The sequence below is a fragment of the Trachemys scripta genome, chromosome 1, assembly GCF_013100865.1.
Source record: "Trachemys scripta elegans isolate TJP31775 chromosome 1, CAS_Tse_1.0, whole genome shotgun sequence".
NCBI classification, from domain to species: Eukaryota; Metazoa; Chordata; order Testudines; family Emydidae; genus Trachemys; species Trachemys scripta.
The window spans coordinates 129959279-129980678 of record NC_048298.1 but is presented as its reverse complement, the minus strand read 5'-3'; the positions used below and the strand labels follow the sequence as shown (position 1 = coordinate 129980678).

At 41.6% G+C, this 21400-nt stretch overlaps 1 protein-coding gene across 1 annotated transcript; it reads right to left on the bottom strand.

The window, feature by feature from the left end:
• Positions 1–241: 241 nt before the first annotated feature.
• On the bottom strand, positions 242–12923 carry AKAP3 (A-kinase anchoring protein 3). Its single transcript, XM_034758203.1, has 4 exons — positions 12822–12923; positions 11948–12040; positions 5998–8217; positions 242–470 (listed from the first exon to the last, which is right to left on the bottom strand). The coding sequence occupies exons 2-4, from the start codon at positions 12038–12040 to the stop codon at positions 318–320; spliced, it is 2466 nt and encodes an 821-aa protein (XP_034614094.1). The 5' UTR covers positions 12822–12923; the 3' UTR covers positions 242–317.
• Positions 12924–21400: the final 8477 nt, after the last annotated feature.

The window sequence follows — 21400 nt, the reverse complement described above, 5'->3', positions numbered from 1 at the left end:
AGAGCGTAAATCCTCCTCCCCCAGTTTGCTTGAAAAAGATGCATGTGAAGAGAGAGAATTGAAGGCCATAAGGTGTAAAATTCAATTGACGGAGACAACTAAAAGGGACATATTACAATTAACTTTTTCAACCAGACTTCATTAGCTATTTTGTTTTGTTTGATTTATATGCTTGTCCAGCAGGAGTCAGTATAACTGATAATATCGTATTCTACAAATCAGTGGTGGATAGTTGAATCTGATATGTTGGAGTTGTAATAGGTGCTTGGCTGGAATCGAAACACTGCTGGTGAGGAAGAGAGAGGAGATGCCTCTGCTCACAGGTTATTAAGCAGCCAGTCCAGCACTGGCAACCGAACATTTCCCAGGGCCTTGCCCAGTTGTTTTTCTTTCTCATACTTCAGCACTGCCTGTATGACTTCCCCCACGCTGTACCCCTTCTCCACTGCTCTTGATGACAGTTGTTGAAGCTGTGAAATAAACAGAAGCAAAACACAAGTATGATACACCATAAATGGGATATTTTAAAAGGCAGAAATGAAGGGCGAGGGTGTTGATGTACTTCTCATTCACCTACTTCCATTCTACTCTCTTAGGTGTACAAGCCCAGTGGTGCTGCGGGACGATGACCTGTGAGGAATGATTAAAAGAGCCAAATAGCTAGTCTGGCTAGGTCATTTGTAAATAGGGACAAGATAATCCTCTACAAAATCCAAAAGAGAGAGACTCACTTAGTGTTAAATACAAAGGCATAATAACTAGAAGAAATGGGTTAAGGCGTACAAAGGGACAAATTAGGCTGAATATCAGAAAAATCTTCATCAGTGGCTACTTTGTTGCAAACATCCTTACTTTCCTAACTAATTTGAGTAGTCCCATTGTCTGGAATGAGACTAAGTGTATAAGGTGAGCAAGGTTTGGCCCAAAATATAAATGTGTGGCCTGTAGCGCCAAGTGATAACTTAATAGCATTATGGTTCAAGAAAGGCATACATTGTTTCTTGGCTTCTATCTCTGTAGGAAAAGAATTCGGCACCACTTTGTGTGCCTGTTATTTATTAAAAAGAAAATCAAGTTGTGCACTGGCAGCCAAGGAGAACAGGCATTGTTGGGCCACAGAAGAAGAAAACAAAAACACTTCTGGCAACGGGTTCTGAGTACCTGGCTGCATTTAAGTCATCCTGGTTCTGATTGATTTTAGTATTCAGAAAAACAAAGGCAATTGAAAATGTGCCATATATTTCACTTTGAAAAGTGTCTTCTTTTTAGACATTTAGGGCTTTTCTTCCATACCATTTAGGATACTATTGATGCTAAACAATATATCCAAAATACCGTGAAATACCAGGTTTGGGCAGAACCTGCTGTGGACATTGGATAGCCAAACCATTACCATCTGGCATGGAAGCAATTTTTTTAAATTTATAAATGTGTAATTCTACAGCAGACTACAGTTATATACCACTGGGGAAAAAAAACTGTAGGCACATTCAGAGAAAAATGTTTTCTTTTAATCAGTTTTTTAAATTAAAACATTGAAGGGAGTGAGGAGAAAAATCAAATGCCAGAAAGCAAGGTTGATACATAGATGGTTTCTTACTAAAATGAAACATGACTGGAAAATCATAGTCAAGGTGGAAGGCTATTATTCCACCATGCTGAGCTTTCAGAGCACATATAGCATTTAAGAATACCCACTGTTTGAAGAGCATGAGGCAGAATGGAGCAGAATTTGGGAAGTAAATGTTAGGACTTCTGTGTTCATATGCATATGCATTCACTCAGAATTTCTTCTATATCTTTAGCCAATTCATAGTGAGTATGGGCGTGGTTTAGTGTCCACTGATGTCCATGGAAATCCTCTCATTGATCTCAATTGTTTTTGGATCAGGCCCTAAGTTTTCAAGACTTGGAAAGATTCAGATCTGCGTCTGAGCTTTGTAGCTATGTACTCTCTCTTCCACAAAATAAAAAAAATTCAAAAACATTCCAATCCTAGGTTTTTTACTCTGATTATAGAAATACAAGCTGAAAGACTTAGCACTGTTGACCTCAGTGCCAGCTTGCTCCCAGTAATCAATTATCCAGACTTTCTTCTGTCTAGTTTTAAATGTCCCTTGCAATAAGCTTCCAACACTACCATTGGGAGACTATTCCACAATTTAATTAGACTTGTCTGTCAGCAAATGCAGTATTTTCTTTTTCTTAATTTCATCTACTTACGTGTATTTACACCCCTTGAAAAAAGGGGTCACTACCCACAATAGCTCCTCTTCTCTTACTGTATGGCCTCCACAGAGCCATAATGCAGGAGTCAAATGCCTAGACATGCAACTGTGGAACTATATTTGAGCAGTAGCTGGCAGTTAGGGAGGGTGCACAATTCCCCCACTTCCAACAGTCCACAGAACAAGGTCATACATATCCCATCCTTTCTAACCATCCTTCAGTTCTTGTCTACATCCAGAAGCCCTATTTGTAGGTGGGTTCTGTAACAAGACATATTAAGAATGGGGAAGGGAGGACAGTGTGGCTATATGGAGCCAATACATTCAGAGAACAAAAGTTACTATTGGTAAATAACTGACTTTTCTCCTTCATGACACTGCTTTCACAAAGCCCCACTGTAAGAAATTAGAAGGCAGTGACCTCCCAGAGGAGGTGGACTGTGGAACACTATTAGCTGAACATTAAATGAAGCACCGATCTTCCAAAACCAGCATCTGCTCTTGATGTGGCATTGAGAGAATAGTGATTCACAATGGTGTGAACCAAACTCCATGTAGCAGTCCTATTAATTTCAGACAAGGGAATATTGTTATACATGCCATTGAAGCTGCTATCCCCTACCTGATAAAGCTCTGAGATGTTCCAGCACAGGGATATTAGGTAGTCTATAGCATGACTAGATTCATCTGGAGGCATGATGTCTTAGCAATTTAGCCAACTTTTCGGTCAAGATAGCTTGATCTGCAGAATTTTCTCCAAAGGCTAAATATATGTTCAACATTCTAAATAACTTAGGCCTGCTCGTGTCCAGATGACATCACCTAGCAAATATCAGACAAGCCACTGACGGTTTATGTGATCACTTGTGATGATCAACATGTTTGGCTATTGTGGGGGGATCTTATATTTGCCAGTTGCAGAGCAGATGAAGAAATTTCATTCTGGATTAACTGTTCCCAAGGGTTGCCCCCTGTCTCAATAGAGAGAACAAATCTCCCCTTTGTTTGTCCAGGTACTACATCATAAACAGAATGTCTGAGAGAATCTGCACTGGCAATCCTTTGATCTGTAGGAGACAGGATTTGAGAGCTGTCCTGATGGCTCTGAACTCTAGCAAGTTTATGGGGAGTTTTGCCTCCCAAGCTCTTCAAGGCTATGAACGAACATTTTGAATGTGCTCCCAAACTCAGGTTTGAGGCATCTGTGCCTATCATTGTCTTCTGTCAGTCTGCTCCTCAGATATTCTCTGGCAGTGTCCACTAAAGTAGAATGTCTTTCACCTGCTAAGTGGGGAAACATTATCATGTTCAAAATGCTTGGTTTGTTCATCCACAACCTTGCCTAGGAGGTGACTAAGGTGCTGGATTCCATCAGATTTAACACTAAATCTTCTAACCTACATTTGGTTAGACTGACTGCCTGGATGAGCTCTATGAACTGTCCTGGGGATAGGCAAGCTGAAGCCTCAGTAGAATCTAGGGTAGCCTCTCTGAAGGCTAGAATTTAAACTGAGACCAATACAGATTTTTCTTTGTTTACTCTCAGATCAAGATACTTGATACTACATAAACCCAGCCTTGCCCCAAGACCTGAAGGGAGCAAGAAGGGCTGAGAATCTCTCCCAGGCAGAGGGAAGAAATGTCTGTTTGGATTTTATTTTGGAAATATAACCACAAGGAGGAAAAGTTAGTTCACACTGAACTTTGCCACAAGATTGTCCGTGGAGACGTCTTTGCTACCTGAAGAAAGACTGGGGGAAAAAAAGCCCTATGAGGGAGAATATTCGTTTGTTATAAAAGGAACTCTGGAGATGTGACCTTTTTGTTAATTTGGCCTGCCACTTTCCCCAACAGGGCTAGAGTGCCTTTTGGCCTCAATACAGCGACTGAGTCAGGGTGGCAGGCTGCCAGCACTGAAGAACTTAAGCAGCTGGCAGAAATTGACATTTCCAGCAACTTTCCTTGGAGTAGATCAAATTGATTAAGCCAAATAAGGGGAATAATTTTAAAACTGTAATTTAAAATCTGAACAGTGGTACGTCAGAGATACTATTGGATGTGTTTGAAGTTTTGTGTTTTTGGGGACAGTGTGTTTTTAGCTAGAGGGAGACAAAAAAGGTGAGACTGTCCGGGCAAAACTGAAAGAAATGCTTCTTCTGACAAAGTCAGAACATTTCTTAAAATATATAGAAAATTCAATTATCCTAGTAAGAATTGGCATGTAAAATTTGGAAACTAAATTCAATTATTAAAGTGTGAAATGGAGGATATTTTTTCTTGCTTTAAATGAGAATATATAAATCTAAATAAAGCTTTAACTAGCTACCAATGCGTCTGTAATACTAACAAATTAGAGGAAATATAGAGGGAAATAACAAATGACTAGGGGAATGGAGAGATTGATTTGAGGACAGACTGAAAAAAACCTATTTACTTATACCCTGGCTAAGTAACAGTTCTGAGGGGACTTGATTAAAGTCCTCAAATGTTTGAAGAGTGCAAATACCAAGGGTCGAGAAGAATTATTTAAGATAATACAAAGAGGTAAAACTTAGTAGAGCTATGACATTAAAGTGGCACTCTCAACTCAAAATTGACCCATAATTTAGATTTTGTAAAGACAGGCCTATAAAACCTAAGACCAATACAAATGTTTCCATTTCTTTGTTCTTAAACTTCCTATGTATATAGAGTAAATTGCAGCAATCTGAAAGTGAAATCTACTATAAATAACACTAAAACTGACTTTCATTGTCCAAGATGAGAGTAGGGTGGCCTCTGCCGCACCCCCAGAATATTGGACATTCCAGTACTTCGGGGAACAGCATGGACCTACCACTGCCAGCGTGACCTTGCATACACAGTGTGAACAAGGTCACGCTGCACAAAGGATGCCATTTTTCAAAGCCCATCATCCCGTCCCCGCTGGCATGACCTTGCACATATGGTACGTACAAGGTCACGTCACTAGGGGCAGGGCGACGTGCTCTGAAATTTGGCAACGTCTGTGTGTCCACTGACTTCACATGAAAATACCAGACAAAACCAATCCATGTCTAAATCACTATCGGACAGGGGACACTACTTTAGAAAAACAGGACTGTCCAGTGACAAATGGCCTTTCTAAGTGAAAGAAATATAAAAGGTAAACTAAGCACATAAAGTGAAAAGTAATTTGGATTTTAAACTTTTTCACTATTAATAATCTAAGGTTAGTAATTTAGGGAAAGAAATTTGATTGTCCACAATATGTAACTTTTAAATTGACAAGTGTCCCTTTATAATAAATAATAATAATTAATTATCTACTCTTATATATCGCTTTTCATCAGTGGATCTCAAGGTGCTTTACAAAGGAGGTTAGTTTCATAAAATGTATCATAGAATGGAATATCATGAAAAAGTTCTTAATTGTATTAATCTGTGGAACTAAGAGAAGTGGTGGAAGTAAAATCACTTGGGTCATGTAAAACTAGACTGAAAGTAGTGGAGAGTGCACCATACAGAATAATTCTTCACTGGCAGGGGGATGTAATAGATGGCATAATAGCTTTTTCCACCTCTAATGTTTATGATGGTGTTATTTTATAAAGGCGATAGCACCATCATTAACACTTTGAGTACTATTTTAGTAAGAGAAAAGGCCAGAAATTCAGTTTTCCTTAGAACAAAAGCTTTATACCACGAGATAGTAAAACATTGAAGAAAGAACCTAAATCCCACCATGGCCTAAAGTCCCTGCCCATTACCCAATTACTGCATTGCTTACCTTATTCAGAAACTCATCATCCTCATCCAAGAAATACAATACAGGCACATTTGTCTGAGAGGCTGCTACCCACTGGAGGAGTGCTTGGAGCTGTTTGTTATGTAAGCTCTCGGAAGGATTCTGATTCACCACTACCACTTTGCGACCGGATGCACTGTCTTCACCTGATCCAAGCCCAGCCTCAGCAGTTTCTGTACACTTGGAATCCATAGATCCTGTGCCATCTTCCCTGTCCCCTATCTCTGCTAGAGCAGACTCTGGGTTGCTGTATTTGGCTATCATAAGACACAACTTTGTCACTGTATCCACCAAACTGTCAATAAATTGCCCACTGCCCTCCTCTTTTCCACTTATGTCAAACTGATCAGTAATCATTTTTGTCAGTCCAGATATAGCCTCTTCACAGGACTGTTCAACTTCTGAAAGGGCATGTCCCTCAGAGGTTTTGCCAAGATTCCTGTTTGTTTCATCCATCAAGGAATTTCCTTGCTGGCCTTCTATTTTGCAACCAGTCTCATTTATTAATTTTCGGATGAGCATTAATATGACACTGGACATGTCATTTTCAGGGTTCTGCTTTTGAAGTTCTGACTTCTGGGAACCTGATTCATCACTTTGTTTTGATGGATCCTGATCTTTTGCTGAAGATGGCCTGAAACTACTGCAACCGCCTTTTTCATGGGCTTCATGCGAGAGGAATCCAAATGCAGTGGTACCTGCTTTGTTAGTTTTGCCCCCTTCAGCTGTGCCCTTGCCTGCGTTCTCCTGTTGGATTAGATGATACTGTATCAACAATAGTGCAGTCACAATCAGATCTTTTGCCCATGCATCTCCAGACATTTTGGCCATGTTCTGAATTTCTGAACTCCAGTGTGGATTTTCTGGGGGTTTAGGTTCAGCTTCCCTTGCTGAAGGTTGAGACTTCGAGCATCTGTTGCATTTTTGTTGGTTTTGATGCCATAGAGTAAGCCCATGCTTAATTATGTGGTTACCTACTGTTTCTGCACAGGTCATTTCTTTTTCTTTCTCTTTGGTAACTGTTTCAGTTTTTGTTGCTGAAAACCTCAAGTTCTGAGCCTTTGCATCTGCTGCTCGTGAACCCGTCTTCACAGATGCATACGCAAGGCTTTGAGACTGGGACTTATCTCCTGCTGGTTTTTGCACTATTAAGGTAGTATGTAAACGATTTAGCATTGCTTGTACTATTTCTGCAGCCTTATGACTTCCTTGACTGAATAGGCTCCGCTTCACTGCAGAAACAAAATCTGAGTCAGTCATGAGTGTCCCTGTGACATTGTGTAAATTTTTCATACAGGAATCTATTAAGTCTGAAACTACCTCCTTGGAGTGCTTTAGTATCACCTTTTTCAGCACCACACAAGCTATGCTTGAGTCATTCACTTCAACTTTCATGGTCTTCATAACTGAGACCATCATATCTGAAACCACGTTATTGGCATAAACCAGAATCCCTTTGCTTAAAGTATTCGTAAATTCATCTGGGCCAAAGCGCTTTTTATGATGGCATGTTCTGTTCTCACTGTGTGCTGACCTTCTTTCATGATTCTGCTCATTTCTAGTTGAAGATTGTTCGTCTACTTCTTTATAAAAAAATGTTTTCTTCTTGGAAGATGGATTATCTTCATATTTGGTTTCCTTCATATTAACATGAGTTGTATTTGCTGATGGATTATTTTTGCCTTCATCTGTGCTCACTCCAATAGACTTGTGACCTGGTTCCCCAAGAGAGGCAAAAAGTGACTTGTGTATACACTTATCAGTGCCGTCTGTCTTGTCATTAATCTCTTTACGTGCCATTGCAATGACAAGGTTAGAGAGTCTGTTAACATAAAAAGAGACTTCATCCACACCTTGCTTGGTATCTGCAGAAGTTAGCTGACTTTCTATGTCCTTTGGGTCCTTTTGACTTGAGGTGGCTTTCATCTCCATATGAAAATCGGGTGACCCACTGTTGGATCTAACGTCCATGCTAAACTGCTCATCATAGACACTGAAACCACCTGGTGAGGGTGCATTGCGCATTTGGATGCTCTGCCCACCTATTGATGGTTCCCTTGAGTTCTCACAAGTCTTTTGTTTACCGGTAGACTTCAGCACATCCTGGATTCCAAGTGCACATCTTTCGAGATCTTTTCGGAGCCAGCTCAAGACTTTGAGGGGATCGGATGCAGCTTGTTTGAAAAATTTTGCTGAATCGGTCTAAAGATTGAAACAAATCACAAATTTACAATGGTTTATTTCCCCAATATTCATACTCCCTTGGTACAAAGACCTTGCTCAATCCAAGGCAGTCTATAAAAACCTAATGCAACTCTCATCAGCCTTGCCTACACCAGAAAAATCAATACTTAAATTGTAGCAACTGCCAGCAATATTGCAGCTCAACCCGTGGTAGAACCAACGTAAGTGCTAGAGCAGACATGATGACATACTGGCATGAAACCCTGTTCTATACTGGTGGCTTAGCACTGGTGCAACTGCAACATGGACACTAACTCTTCTTGTGTAGATGCACCCATTGATGTGAATAGTAAGACTCTCACTGACTTCAGTGGAAGTTGGATCAGGTCCTACACTAGGATGTACTCTGGCCTCTTTCTTCTGTATGGGTTACATAATAGAGAAAAATGTAAATGACAAGGACTAATGAATGGATGTAAAAACTGGATGTTTTAACAACTGTGGCGAGAGAAGCAAAAAAAAAGATACATCTGAGTTTAATCTCTCGTGAATGAACAAACCAAAGATCCAAATGTCATGTATCATTCACTTGATTCTCCAAGACATACATTGTCTTTTAAAGATCAGAGACTGCTCTTTGCTTTACCCTTCCAGCACTGAGGAGGAGTTTACTTGTTGTCTGAGAACAGCAACAAAGGAATGACATTTAGCAAATTTAATCTTATTTCCCCCGTCCCTCTGAAATGTACTTGCTTTGTGTGTGTATCTGATGTCATCTTCTTTTAGCTCGCTCACTCTCATGAAAAGGATCTACTATTGCCAGTTAGAGGTCAGTATTTGTGAAGCTGAAGGGCTAGTGTTCTCATCACAGCTTCACCAGTGTTGGTGCCATTTATCTAGTAGCTGTCTGCAGCACAGGGACTGTTTAACTACTTTTTCCCTCTTAAAGCACTTTGATGAAGAGGAACAGAACAATCACAGCCATAATGAATAGCCAGGTAACTATCCCATTAGACCATCTGGATATCCCCTCAGCTTCAAAGGGAGGAGATTGATGTGGATCTGATAGTTTCCCCCCATCGAGAATGAAAGAAATATATAGCAGTTGTACTCTTGTTGCTGTTCACTTTAAAATAATAATAATAATAATTAATAAATAATAATAAAATAGTTGATAATTAATAATGTTGTCCAGTAATTGTAACATGCTTAAATCTAGTAATTATGAGAACCTGATGGGGGAAATGGTGGTTTAATTAATGTATCTGCCTCAACGCTGCAGCTGTTCCATTGTGCGTGCATTCTACATTTTTGTCATCACTGATGTGACTCACTATGTCTATGTGTAGTGTACAGATGCTAGAAGATATATGACTAACTCTCAACTCATCCTTGTATTATAGCAAAAGGACATCTCTTTGGGATGCATAATGTATTTTATCTGACTGCATGATTGGGTGGGAGAAGGGATGTAATGCTTAGATCCAATAAACTCCTCAAGCCTGGACAACAGCAGACTTCAGCCCCACAATATCACCCACACAAAAGAACTCCAGAGTGTCAGTCCAGGATACAACCTCAGCTACACCAGGACCAAGAGGCCCACACTACTAGAGAGAGACACAGAGTGGTGAACCGATAGCAATATCACAAACTAAAACCTATTGGCATTACAGAGAACTTTACAAATCTTTGCCTGTTTCACACTGCTCGTTACTGCCATCATTATCTGGGAGTCAGATAAACCCAAAACTTTCATCAAAACTCAGTGTGCACAACTACATTAATCTGAATTCACAGAAAATTGGTTTGAACCCAGGCAAACTAAAACTAACAAGAGTTTCACAGCTTCAGTCAGGATTCTTGAGTTCTGTTTCTGAATGTTGCCACTGGCTTTGTGTGGGCCCAATTCTGCCAACCTTACCCAAACTGAAGTATACTTTATTTTGTAAAAGATTCCACACCCAGGAAATGCAGCTCCTAAGTCATACTGGTGTAAATCCAGAGTAACTGATAAATTCAGTAGATTTAGTCTGGACTCACACAGATATAGTTGAAAGCAGAATCTGGCCCATTGACTCTGGTGGAGTTACTTTGTATGTGTTTCAGTGCAAAAGAGCACAATTTAGCCCTAAATAATATTTCTATGTATTCTTTCACTTTATACACTGCACCTATCAACAACTCTATCAGTATCTTTATTTTAAGAACAACTACCATAATCAAATTCACATAATTTGAAGATTGTACATACCTCTTATCTTATCCATATTCTTTACCGTACATTAGCAAGCTAAAACACATTGTTGGTATGTCTAATAACAGTGCTGGTGATGTCACAACATTTTGGGTACAAGAGCTGGATAAACAAATCACAACTAATAACTTATCTGATAAATTTATTAAACAAATCTATGGTTATGGTTAGAAATACTGCTTCTGGGGAACTTCTGTATGAACAAACTTTGCTTGCCTGAATGTTTGCAAAAAGCTAATAAAAAGGGAGGTGAACAAAGTTAAAAGTAAATTCTCGTTTGATCTCAACACAACATTTGTGAATAAATTTTCTTACTATTCACCCAGAGCGAGACAGAGTCATCGTACCCTATGTTTTCTTCTAGTACATGATCCATAACCAAATTTATCATCAAGATGATTAATTATGAACATTCAGCAACCGACTTTTCATTGAGATTAAACTAACATCAGCCATAAAGCCAACACTTAAGGCACAGTATTGTGAGATGCATAACAGCTCTCTGAATTTGGCTCCTAGCATCAACCTAGATATTCCTGGCTTGTGCCGAAGACTACATTATACAATATTGCTAAATAGAATTGGTTGTGAATTTTTGGATAATTTGGTTTTCACTGGAAAATGCAGATTTGTCAAAACTGAAACTTTTCATAGGAATGTACCAGTTTTGACAAAACTTGCATTGGGAAAAGTTTTGCAGGTCCAGGGTGGACTTTCTGGTTGAAACCACAGTAAGATATAGAGATACAGAAACATGACAGAGGAGGGATTTTTACTTGTCTCTCCCACATCCCAGATGCATGCCTTAACAACTAGACTACTCTGAGGTCCCACTCTTGTGGTCTGTTTTTTTCATGAAAAACTTCAAAAAGTCTCAGGTTTTGTCCCAATGTGGAACAGGAACATTTTCAAGGTCTCAAAAATTTTCACAGGACAGGAAAATCATCCCCACCACCTTTACCTGCTCTGTTAGTGAAACCTTAATTGGCCTAAGAAAAAACATGCAATATTTTACTTTGGAAGATAAGGTAATGTCTGTAGCAAATGAAAAAATTCTAGATCCCATTTTCCTGAATGGTAACTTTACATTATTTACAATATATGGAGCTGAACACTGATTTCTCTCATTTGGAGATTAAATACCTTACTGTAAGGGACCAGTAACTACCATATATGAGAGACAAAGACCTTGCTACTTCCAAGGTATGAAACATATAGAATAAAACCATTCAAATGAATCCATACTTGTAATATAACAGTGCAAACATCTGGCATTTTTGATTACGTGGCTGAAAATCTAATTGCAATGTAGAGTGCCCTGTTTACTAACAAATTCATTGGGAAAAACATTTGCCTTTCTTTAATATATCCACACAGAGACAAATCACTTTTCATACTCTGTATGGTATATTTTTTGGTTATTTTTCTAGACTGTTCTTTTTATGAAAATAGATTTATAAAATAATTTAAAAAAACCAACACATTTCTTACTGTCCAGTTCTGTTCTTCTTCGCCTCCTGGAGTATAGCGATCCACTTTACAGAGTCCACTTTGGCTCTGTAACCAGTCAATGTTGTCAGTCATCTGTGATGAAGTAGAAAGAAAACCAAAATCAGAGGCACGGATATAAAAAGTGAAGGAATGTGGACAATGCTGGAGACAATCAGTGATGATCTACAGTAGAGATATCCAAAATGCAGTCTCTTGATACCACATGACCCTTCACCACTCCAGAGATAATCTCAGATCAGTACCCTACCGCAGAGGTGCTGGAATAATTTGTATAGTGGGGGTGCTGAAAGCAATTAAACCCTGTATATAATGGAAACCACTTCAAGCTAAGGGGTGCTGCAGCACCACCCGCACCTCTAGTTCCAGCACCTATGCCCTACCATGCAGTAGAAGATAATGCTAGCAATAAACTGAAGAAAAAACAAAGACAATTCTTTGCCCACACTAAATTCTTTTAGCTAGAAACCAAAATGTCAAGATAGCAATGTCCCTTTAAGCACAATTTTGCAGAGGGGAATGTGGGTATGGCACAATGGATTTTGATAAGCATTGAAAGTTGTATTCTATAATTGGGAGTTTTCAAAGGCAAGTCAGTGAGAGTTGGGCACCTAACTCCTTTAGGTTTTTTTTAAAAACCCCAGCCTGACAAAGGATACAATTGCCAGAAAACAGAACCACGATTGTGTAAGGGAAGACTGCAAATGTTGAAAATCCAGACAATTGAATATATTACACAAATACTCACAAAGAACAGAAAGAACTAATCTAATCCTTGTCTTCAAGACACTTCTCCCAACATTTTCAGAACTGAGTTTTAATGAAAATAAGGTTCAAACAGAATGAATGAACTCACCGTTGTCTAGGACACGTTCTGAGACCTAAGGAAAGTCTCTGAAAAATTGTGATTTGTCCTCACAATTTCTGAGAATTGCTCCCGTAGGCAGCCATATAAAATCAGAACCTATAAAGGGAGAAGAAAAATATCTGATTTTAAGACATCTTTGTAAAGTGGCAGCATCAACTTCCTGTTTTCCATCCAGCCTGCAAAACTCTTTGTGACTAGAAATATCACCATATACTTGAGAACATTAAAAACCACAGACAGCAGCAGTGTCAGCTATTTAAAGGCCCATTGGATGCCAGAAATAAAATCTGAGGAATGGGGGGAAGACAAAGAAAATTAAACATTTCAGGACTAAGCTCTCTATCCTTTCAAATACAGTTTATGCTGCAGTCAAAACAAAAAACAAACAAAAAAAACCAGCAACAAGTAGCAAGGCTGGAAAAACTGCAGAATAATACAGTAATGGTTCAGATGTAAATAATAATTAATTGGGTATGGTCAAGGTTCTATGTACTCTGTAGCTGTGGACTTGCTGCAGCCTTATGCTCCAGAGTTCTAGCCCTTATGCTTGTGAAGACAGCTTTCCGATTTGAACAGCGTGTACAGTGGCACAGCCATGTCCTTCTACAGTGTGAGTCTCCACACATCCTGAAACCACAGCTCTGAGAGATGTGTTAATTTGGAAATCTAATTATGCGAAGTTCACTATCAACATTGTTCACTATTACATTGCTGATCATTTTCACATCCAACTAGTATGCTTGTTAACTTGCCTCCAACACCTTGTCAGCTGCCAAAAGCTTCAAATGCCTCCTATCCAATTTCCCAAACTTCCCAATTACCCCTTGAATTTTTTTAAGGGCTCGTCCTGATGAACAGTTAGCATGCAGCAAACTGGGGTGTAAATCTACAGTGCCCTTGGGTGCTGTGCACTCACTGTCTGTGTGCACCCCGCTGCTGCGCACTAAAAGTGTGATAGGATCTACTCTGCTTTGAAACAGAGGGAGATCAACGTGCACGAGGAACAGGGCTGGCTCCAGCGTTTTTGCTGCCCCAAGCGGGGGAGGGGGGAAAGGGGGTGTGAAGCTGCGATCGGCGGCAGCTCTACCGCCGCAGCTTCATTCTTTGGCGGCAATTTGGCGGCAGGTCCTTCCCTCCGAGAGGGACAGAGGGACCCGCCGCCAAAGAGCCGGATGTGCCACCCCTCTCCGTTGGCTGTCCCAAGCACCTGCTTGCTGCGCTGGTGCCTGGAGCCGGCCCTGATGAGAAAACGTTTAATACATGGTAGCAGGGTCCACATGGACAATTAGTGTGTGGTAGGCTAGTGCACTGTAGATTTACACTTCAGCTTGTCATGCACTATTTGTTTAGACAAGCCCCCCAGTGATTTCCACTTTCAATACAAAATTCTGCATCATAGTAAAAAGTATGAGGAAACAAAATAAATTAAATACCAAATTAACACAAAGGCAGTGTATTGTTGATATTATTCATTATGGCTTGGAAGGATTTAGGCTTATAACTCCCTTAGGCCCTTGTCTTGCAAAGACTTAAGCACGTGCTTAACTTTACAGGCTGGGAGTAGTCCGGCTGACTTCAATGAGTGTACTCACAGTGTGTAAAATTAAGCATATGTGTAAATCCCCTTGGAACATCCCTTTCTATCATATTTCATTCAATAAACCAAATACATTCAAGGAATCTGAAGATGTCACAGAATTTCCAGTCTGCTGCATTAGAGTGCTACAGAATTTAGGTCAAGTTTGACACAGAGTACATAGAGATGTGATTATGGGAATGATGAATTGTCAACTTAAAAATTACACTGCTCTCTGAATATGTTGTGCCTAGTACTACTACAAGTACCACTTGAGATTAATATAGCTGAAAGATTAGAGAAAGAAGCTTGATTATTTCCATTTATTTACTTTGTGCATTTGATGCACTTTGTTTATCATCTGTTTCACTATTCCCCCCTTATAGTCAATTTGTTTGGATCATTCATGTGCCAACAGGTGGGAGAAAACATTTAAAATTTTAGGAAAATATGATTACAAAACCACAAAAATTGTCAGGAAGACTCAGGGATATTTGTAGTAGCTGAAACAACTCATATAATTTTTTTAGATGACTACATTTCAAAATGACTGTGTGCGTGTAATGCAGAAGAGAATGGGCTTGATTCACTAAGTTGTACTGGAGAAACCGAGGCCATGGGCAGAAAGGCTGCCGTGGCTGAGGGAAAAGGAAATAGGCAAACAGCAATGCAAGCTGCCTGCAACCCCCACGCTGCTGGAAAGCCTGGGGCCAGCTGGTGCAAGTGGGCAGGTCCAGCTACAAAGTGTGAACAGGGTACCCAAGAGATGCAGCAATCCTATGGGCTCTGACTATGAATTAGAAGTTTGGCCCTAGCATAACCCTTAAATACTAATGCCTGGCCTATCCAGAAAGTGAATTCCACATCAGTTGCAGCAAATTACACCCCTTCATGCCTGTAAGGGACAATCTGCTTGTATTAAGATTCACATAGTATGGATGACAAGAAGAGATGAGCTTTGATAATCATTTACAGCAATGTCTTAATTAGGTGCTGGGAGAGATTTCCTGAGCATGGTGCTGAAAAGTGTAAGTTATACCTACCTCCTCCTTCCACCAGCCTAGATCCTTGCACCACATGAAGGGCAGAGAGTATTACTGTCCCCTGCTTTCCTTGAGGTTTCCATTTAAGGGAGGCAGCTTTAAAAACTAGTCAGGTCCTGAAGCAGAGGATGTGCTGAGTCATGCTTTGTGTGCGGCTCCAACTAGCCTCCTGCCACCCCAATGGAAAGGAGTCTACTCTGGGCTGATCTGTGCCCCCAACAAACCACCTCCTGTTGGACTTTCTGCCTCAGACTCCCTGTGTCTAGGTGTAACACCAGATTTCATTACAGTAGATTCTAGACTGAATTTAGCTTGAAAACAGTTCTCAGTTTAGCATTTGCCCAGCTAAAAGCAGGTCTTTACATTTGTGCTAAAGTAATTTGGTTGAATGGGTCTGACTGTGAGCTGGACACATCTGCTCTTCTAAAAGATTTTCTCTAAATATATTATGGGAAAGAGAATTTTGTGAGGAAAGCTGAGACAGAATCAAGTGACAATTTACATTACCGCTGTGTCAAGAGAAAAATGAAGCAGGAAGAGATTTCTGCTATTAAAGGGACAATTAGGAAAAAGACATTAAAAAATTATATAAAAGTAAACAATGGTCAACAGATATAAATAACTATAAAAACAGGGGAGATTGTAGAGTTGAGATTTCAGTCCACAAAATATGCTACCTAGGGAAAAAATAGTAAGTGACTATTAATAAGTAATACCTTCCTCTTCTATAGCACTTTTCATTAGTAGTTCTCAAAGAGCATTATAAAACAGGTTTCATTATCTCATTTATAGATGGGGAAACAGAGACAGAGAGGTGAAGTGAATTGCTCAAGATTAACTAACAGGCTAGTACCAGAGGGGGGACTAGACTCCAAGTCTCCTGAGTGGTAAACTAGCACTCTAGCCACTAGGCAACACTGCCTCCCCAGCAATAGCTTTAACTAATTTTTACTATCTGTTACCGAGAGCAATCAATCAAACTTCAGACAAAACAGACTGACAAGTAACAACAGAAGAGAGACATTAAATGCCATCCCGATGTGCAGTGGTCTCAACAGCTGAAAACTGTCCCCTTGCACTCTCCAATCTAGTGCCATGGGCATTTTTAATCTGACACGAGAAGTTTTTGATTTGGGGAAATAATGTAACCTCTCATGTTAGAGAGGTTAATGGACAGCATTCCAATAACTTTATTCTGATTGCATGTGTGTGTGTGTTACAAGGTTGCTTCCTACCCCTGGTACATTATACTCTATCCCAGAGTTCCCCAAACTTTTCCCTAGAGCAGGGCTGTGGCTCGGGGTAGGATGTGGGGGAGGGATGCGAACGGGGGTAAGGGGTCCGAGGCTGGGGCCACAGCTGGGGATGGGTCTGGGACCGTGCCAGGGCCAAGGCTGAGGGTGGGAGTGGAGTCGCAGGTGGGCTGTGGCAGGGGCTGGCAGCTGGGCCCTGACCTCGCCCCTCCCCACCCCTAGCCAGCGGTCAAGGCTGGTGACGGGTCTGGGAGCGGAGCTGCATTGAGGCTGGGGCTGGGAGTCAGATACGTGGCTGGACCGGAGCAGAGCTGTGGGTCTGGATGGCGATCCCTCCTTGTCCCCCGGGGGGGCTGGCTCAGCCCCAACATGTTCCCCCCAGATGTTCCTCCATGTCCACCCCCCCGACAGGTGCGCCCCACAGTTTGGGGACCTCTGCTCTACCCTCTTAGCCACTAGCCCAACTTCTCTGAGCTCATTAACAGAGAAATGAGCATTCCTGAAGGTAGAGATGATCTGCTCCCCATCCTGCCACACACTCACAGATGTCAAACTGGGGACAAGGAGAGCCTTGGAAAGATGGGGATGGGAGGACTCAGCAAATAGCTTTAGAACATTTTATTGTTTTTTAAACATTGAGCCATCTGGATCAATTCACAGGGTGATGATATAAAAAAGAAGGAACCTGCAGGGAGTAAGTCATGGCCTAATACTTTGCCTCTTACTCAGACTGAGTAATCTCGATTTACTCCACTCTGAGTAGGCCCATAAGAAAGCTCTCTCTAGGTTACTGTTTAATCCTCACATTTAATAACTTGTGGAATAAAAAACCAGTTGGACTTTCCTACCTCTGCGCCATCAAAGTGGAAGGCCCAAAAGGATTTCAAGGGACCCTTTTATCAACTAAGCTGCTAGGATGTTCTTGCAAGACAGTAGCTGTGGTCATCCACTTAACCTCCTCCTGTCAGAATGTAGAGTGACATCACAAGGCTTTCTGGAGACATCAGTGTTTCTATAGCAACGGTAACACCACAAGGAGGAGATCTAGACTAGATGGGCAAATGGAAAATGAAACATACCATTTATAGCTGATCCCCACTCTTGTAACATATTAAGTAATATAGAGTTTGCAGCTATACTTTCTCCTCCCTGGGGTACAGTAGGGGATGGGGCAGAAATACATGACTGCTGAAGTATGTGGTTTTTTATCAGATCTTTAGGTGATCAATAATAGTTAGACTTCTTTTTGGTCTTTGGTTTTTATTTTCCTGTTTCAAATACAATGAGCTCTTTTCCACTCAGCTTTGCCTTCCCAAAATCTTTTAAAATATAAAGGGCCAAATCCTGTTCACCTTAAGTCACACAACTATTCTCATTGATTTTCATGGGACTCATTGCACGATCAAGGCAAGAAGGATTTATTTATTATTTTATAGGCTTTCTAATAATGAATATCACTGTAATAATTGAACATCTCTGGCAAACTAACAAATCTACCTTCACACCACTGTGAGAATGGAAAGCATTATTTTATATAAGGAGAATATATGGCACAGATATGGGAAGTGAGTTGCACAAAGTCACAGAGGAAGTCTGTGACAAAGCCAGAAATAGAACCCACATTGGCTGACTTTCAATCTTTTGTCTCAGTCACAATCCATCCTTGCTCATTATGGTAACAACATTATTACTTTCTATATACCACCACACGTGCATGGAATTGTACAACACAAAGAAAGATGGAGTCCTTGCAATACAAAGCTTCCAGTCTAGGTTAAGACAAGAATAGGGCAACATGAGGGTTAGGAGCTTGGGAGGAGGAAGATGGGAAGATCCATGCAGCTGCTTGGGAACTGAATGGTTTTATAGACTTAAGTGAATGTTAGCTGTAGGTGCTCAGCATCCCTGACATTCTCTTGTATTTAGATGCCTAAAGTACACACTCACCAGTTACAGTTCTGAGGTTAAATGAGACTGGTTTCCAACTATGCTTTGTAAGTCTCCATGGTTTCCACCTGAGCACACAGTACAATATATTCATTATATAGTCCTGGAATCTGAAGTCAGACTCAGACCTTACTTAAGCCAAACTTCCATAGATTGGAAGGAAATCTGTGTCTGAGAAAGTATTGAGAAAATTGAGTAAGACTTTCAGAATCTAGACCGTATTGCCTTTAGTACTAAAATGCTGCCTCAACACATCTGCTTGCCCATTAAGCAATTGACACTATCCCATATTTTCAGCTAGCGTAACTTCACTGGCAGTGTGACAAATAGTTACACCAACACAGACTTTGGCCCACTCTATAACAACAAATTTGCAATTAGCCTCTGTCTTAGCAAATATGTTCCACTAATGCAGCCCACTCTCAGAATAAATACACACCAAAGAGAAGGCAAGTGCATGAGAAAGAGAAGGGGTGATATGTGCAACAGCCCCCATCCCTGAGTACAGTACTGGGCCCTTAATTAGGACAAAACTGGATAATTTTTTAATGAGGTTGTTTTACATTAGAGTCTAGTGTTGCCTGATTAGCTGTCACTTACACTTGCATGTGTATTAGGATTAAGTCTACTGAAGTCAATATAAACACCATGCGGCGTCTACTCTCTTACACCAATATATATGAAAAGCATCTTGAGGGTTACTCTGAAATTATGCCAGCATAAGTGAGATCATATTCTAGCCCATTTATTATCCTACTTCTTTCCATTTACATGATGTGTTTTTTGCACTTCCACAATTACTGGAACAGATCTTTGTCTTCCCCACCTCACTGGCTGAGTTCATGTTTTTAAAATGTTTTGAGTGAATATGAGTGCTCATTACAATGAGGTAAGCAAGATTACAAAAGACTGGTCATTTGTATTCAAAGTGGACTAAAAAGCAGAGGGAATCAGTAGGAAAATCCAGGAAAACACAACTGCATGTAGCAGATTTAGAGAACATTGTGTTTGGCTACGATGCAACTTTTACAGCAGTACTCTTTAAGGATGAAAAAGAAGTTGAAGAGCTGGAGGAGGAATGAGTTAGGAATCATAGAACTGCTGGATGTCCTTAATAAACAGATAATATGCAGAATTCATATAAGTTATAGCATAGTGTCCATTCAAGATCAATTTCGCAGGACCAGGTGGTTCAAGGAATAAGTAATGAGTTACTAAGTATGATTTAAATCAGTACAGTGCGGTAGTGACCAAAAGTTGTAGCTGAACTCTTGGTCTCAAATTTGTTTCTTAGTGGACAGGCATTCAGAAGTATTCATAAGTACCTGACAAATGGCAATCCCTCCAGAAAAACTAATGAGTGGGGCTAGGATTTTCAAGTATCAGCAGGGCCGGCTCTAGGCACCAGCAAACCAAGCACGTGCTTGGGGCAGCACATTTTCAGGGGGGACATTCCGGCCATCTCTTTTTTTTGCGCTTCAGTTGGCAAAAGTCTAGAGACAGCCCTGGCGGCAGCAGCGCGTCGCGCCCTGAGGCTGCTGCGGTTTGTGCTGCGGGGGAGCAGCGCCCGCACCTTTGGGCTGGGCCGGGCAGGCTCCGAAGGGGGGACACTCGGGCTGAGGGCCGCCCCGCGGGGCACACGGAGCTGCCTGCAGGTGCCGCAGGGTGGCCGCCCCCCAGCGCTGCAGCCGGGGCTGGGCAAAGCGGCCTGAGCCACCCAGGGACTGTGGCAGAGTGGCCAGAAGCAGCAGCAGTAGCAGGGCCATAGAGGGCGGGGAGCTGCCCTGTGGGGCCCGAGTCCTGCTCTCCGGGGCTCCGCTCCCTCTGGGGCTACCCTGCTCCTGGCCGGTCCTGGAGGTGGGAGCCCTGGCTGGAGGGACCCTGGGCTGAGGCGCGGCCCGGAAGCCCCACTGCTTACCCCGACCCTGCCAGCGTCGGACCAGCTGGAGGCGAGGGGGGAGCACGCAGAGTTAGCACTGGTTTGGGGGGAGCCCAGGGCTGGGGTGGCAGGGGGTGCGGGTGGAGTGAGGGCCCAGGGCTGGGGTGGCAGGGGGTGCGGGTGGGGTGAGAGCCCAGCGCTGGGGTGGCAGGGGGTGCGGGTGGGGTCAGAGCCCAGTGCTGGGGTGGCAGGGGGTGCGGGTGGGGGAGGGTACAGGTGGGGGGGATGAGAGACCAGGGCTGGGGTGGGGGGGGCAGCCAAAAAATGTTTTGCTTGGGGCGGCAAAAAACCTAGAGCTGGCCCTGAGTATCAGGGGGTAGCCATGTTAGTCTGAATCCACAAAAACAATAGGAGTCCCGTGGCACCTTAAAAACTAACAGATTTATTTGGGCATAAGCATTTGTGGGTAAAAAAAAACACTTATTGAGATGCATGGAGTGAAAATTACAGATACAAGCATAAATATACTGGCACATGAAGGATTTCCAAATGTACCTAAGGGAGTTAGGTGCCCAACTTCCATTAAATTCCAATGGAAGTTGGGCACTTGACTGTATTAGGTGCTTTTGTAAATCCAAATCTGGATGGCTACAGAGTTCAAACCCCATACTTTCTAAAGGCGGTCTGCATCCAAGGTGAGGCACACTGAAAACTGCTACCTGTACTGTATCAGAGGGGTAGCCATGTTAGTCTGAATCTGTAAAAAGCAACAGAAGGTCCTGTGGCACCTTTGAGACTAACAGAAGTACTGGGAGCATAAGCTTTCATGGGTAAGAACCTCACTTCTTCAGATGCAAGAAGTGAGGTTC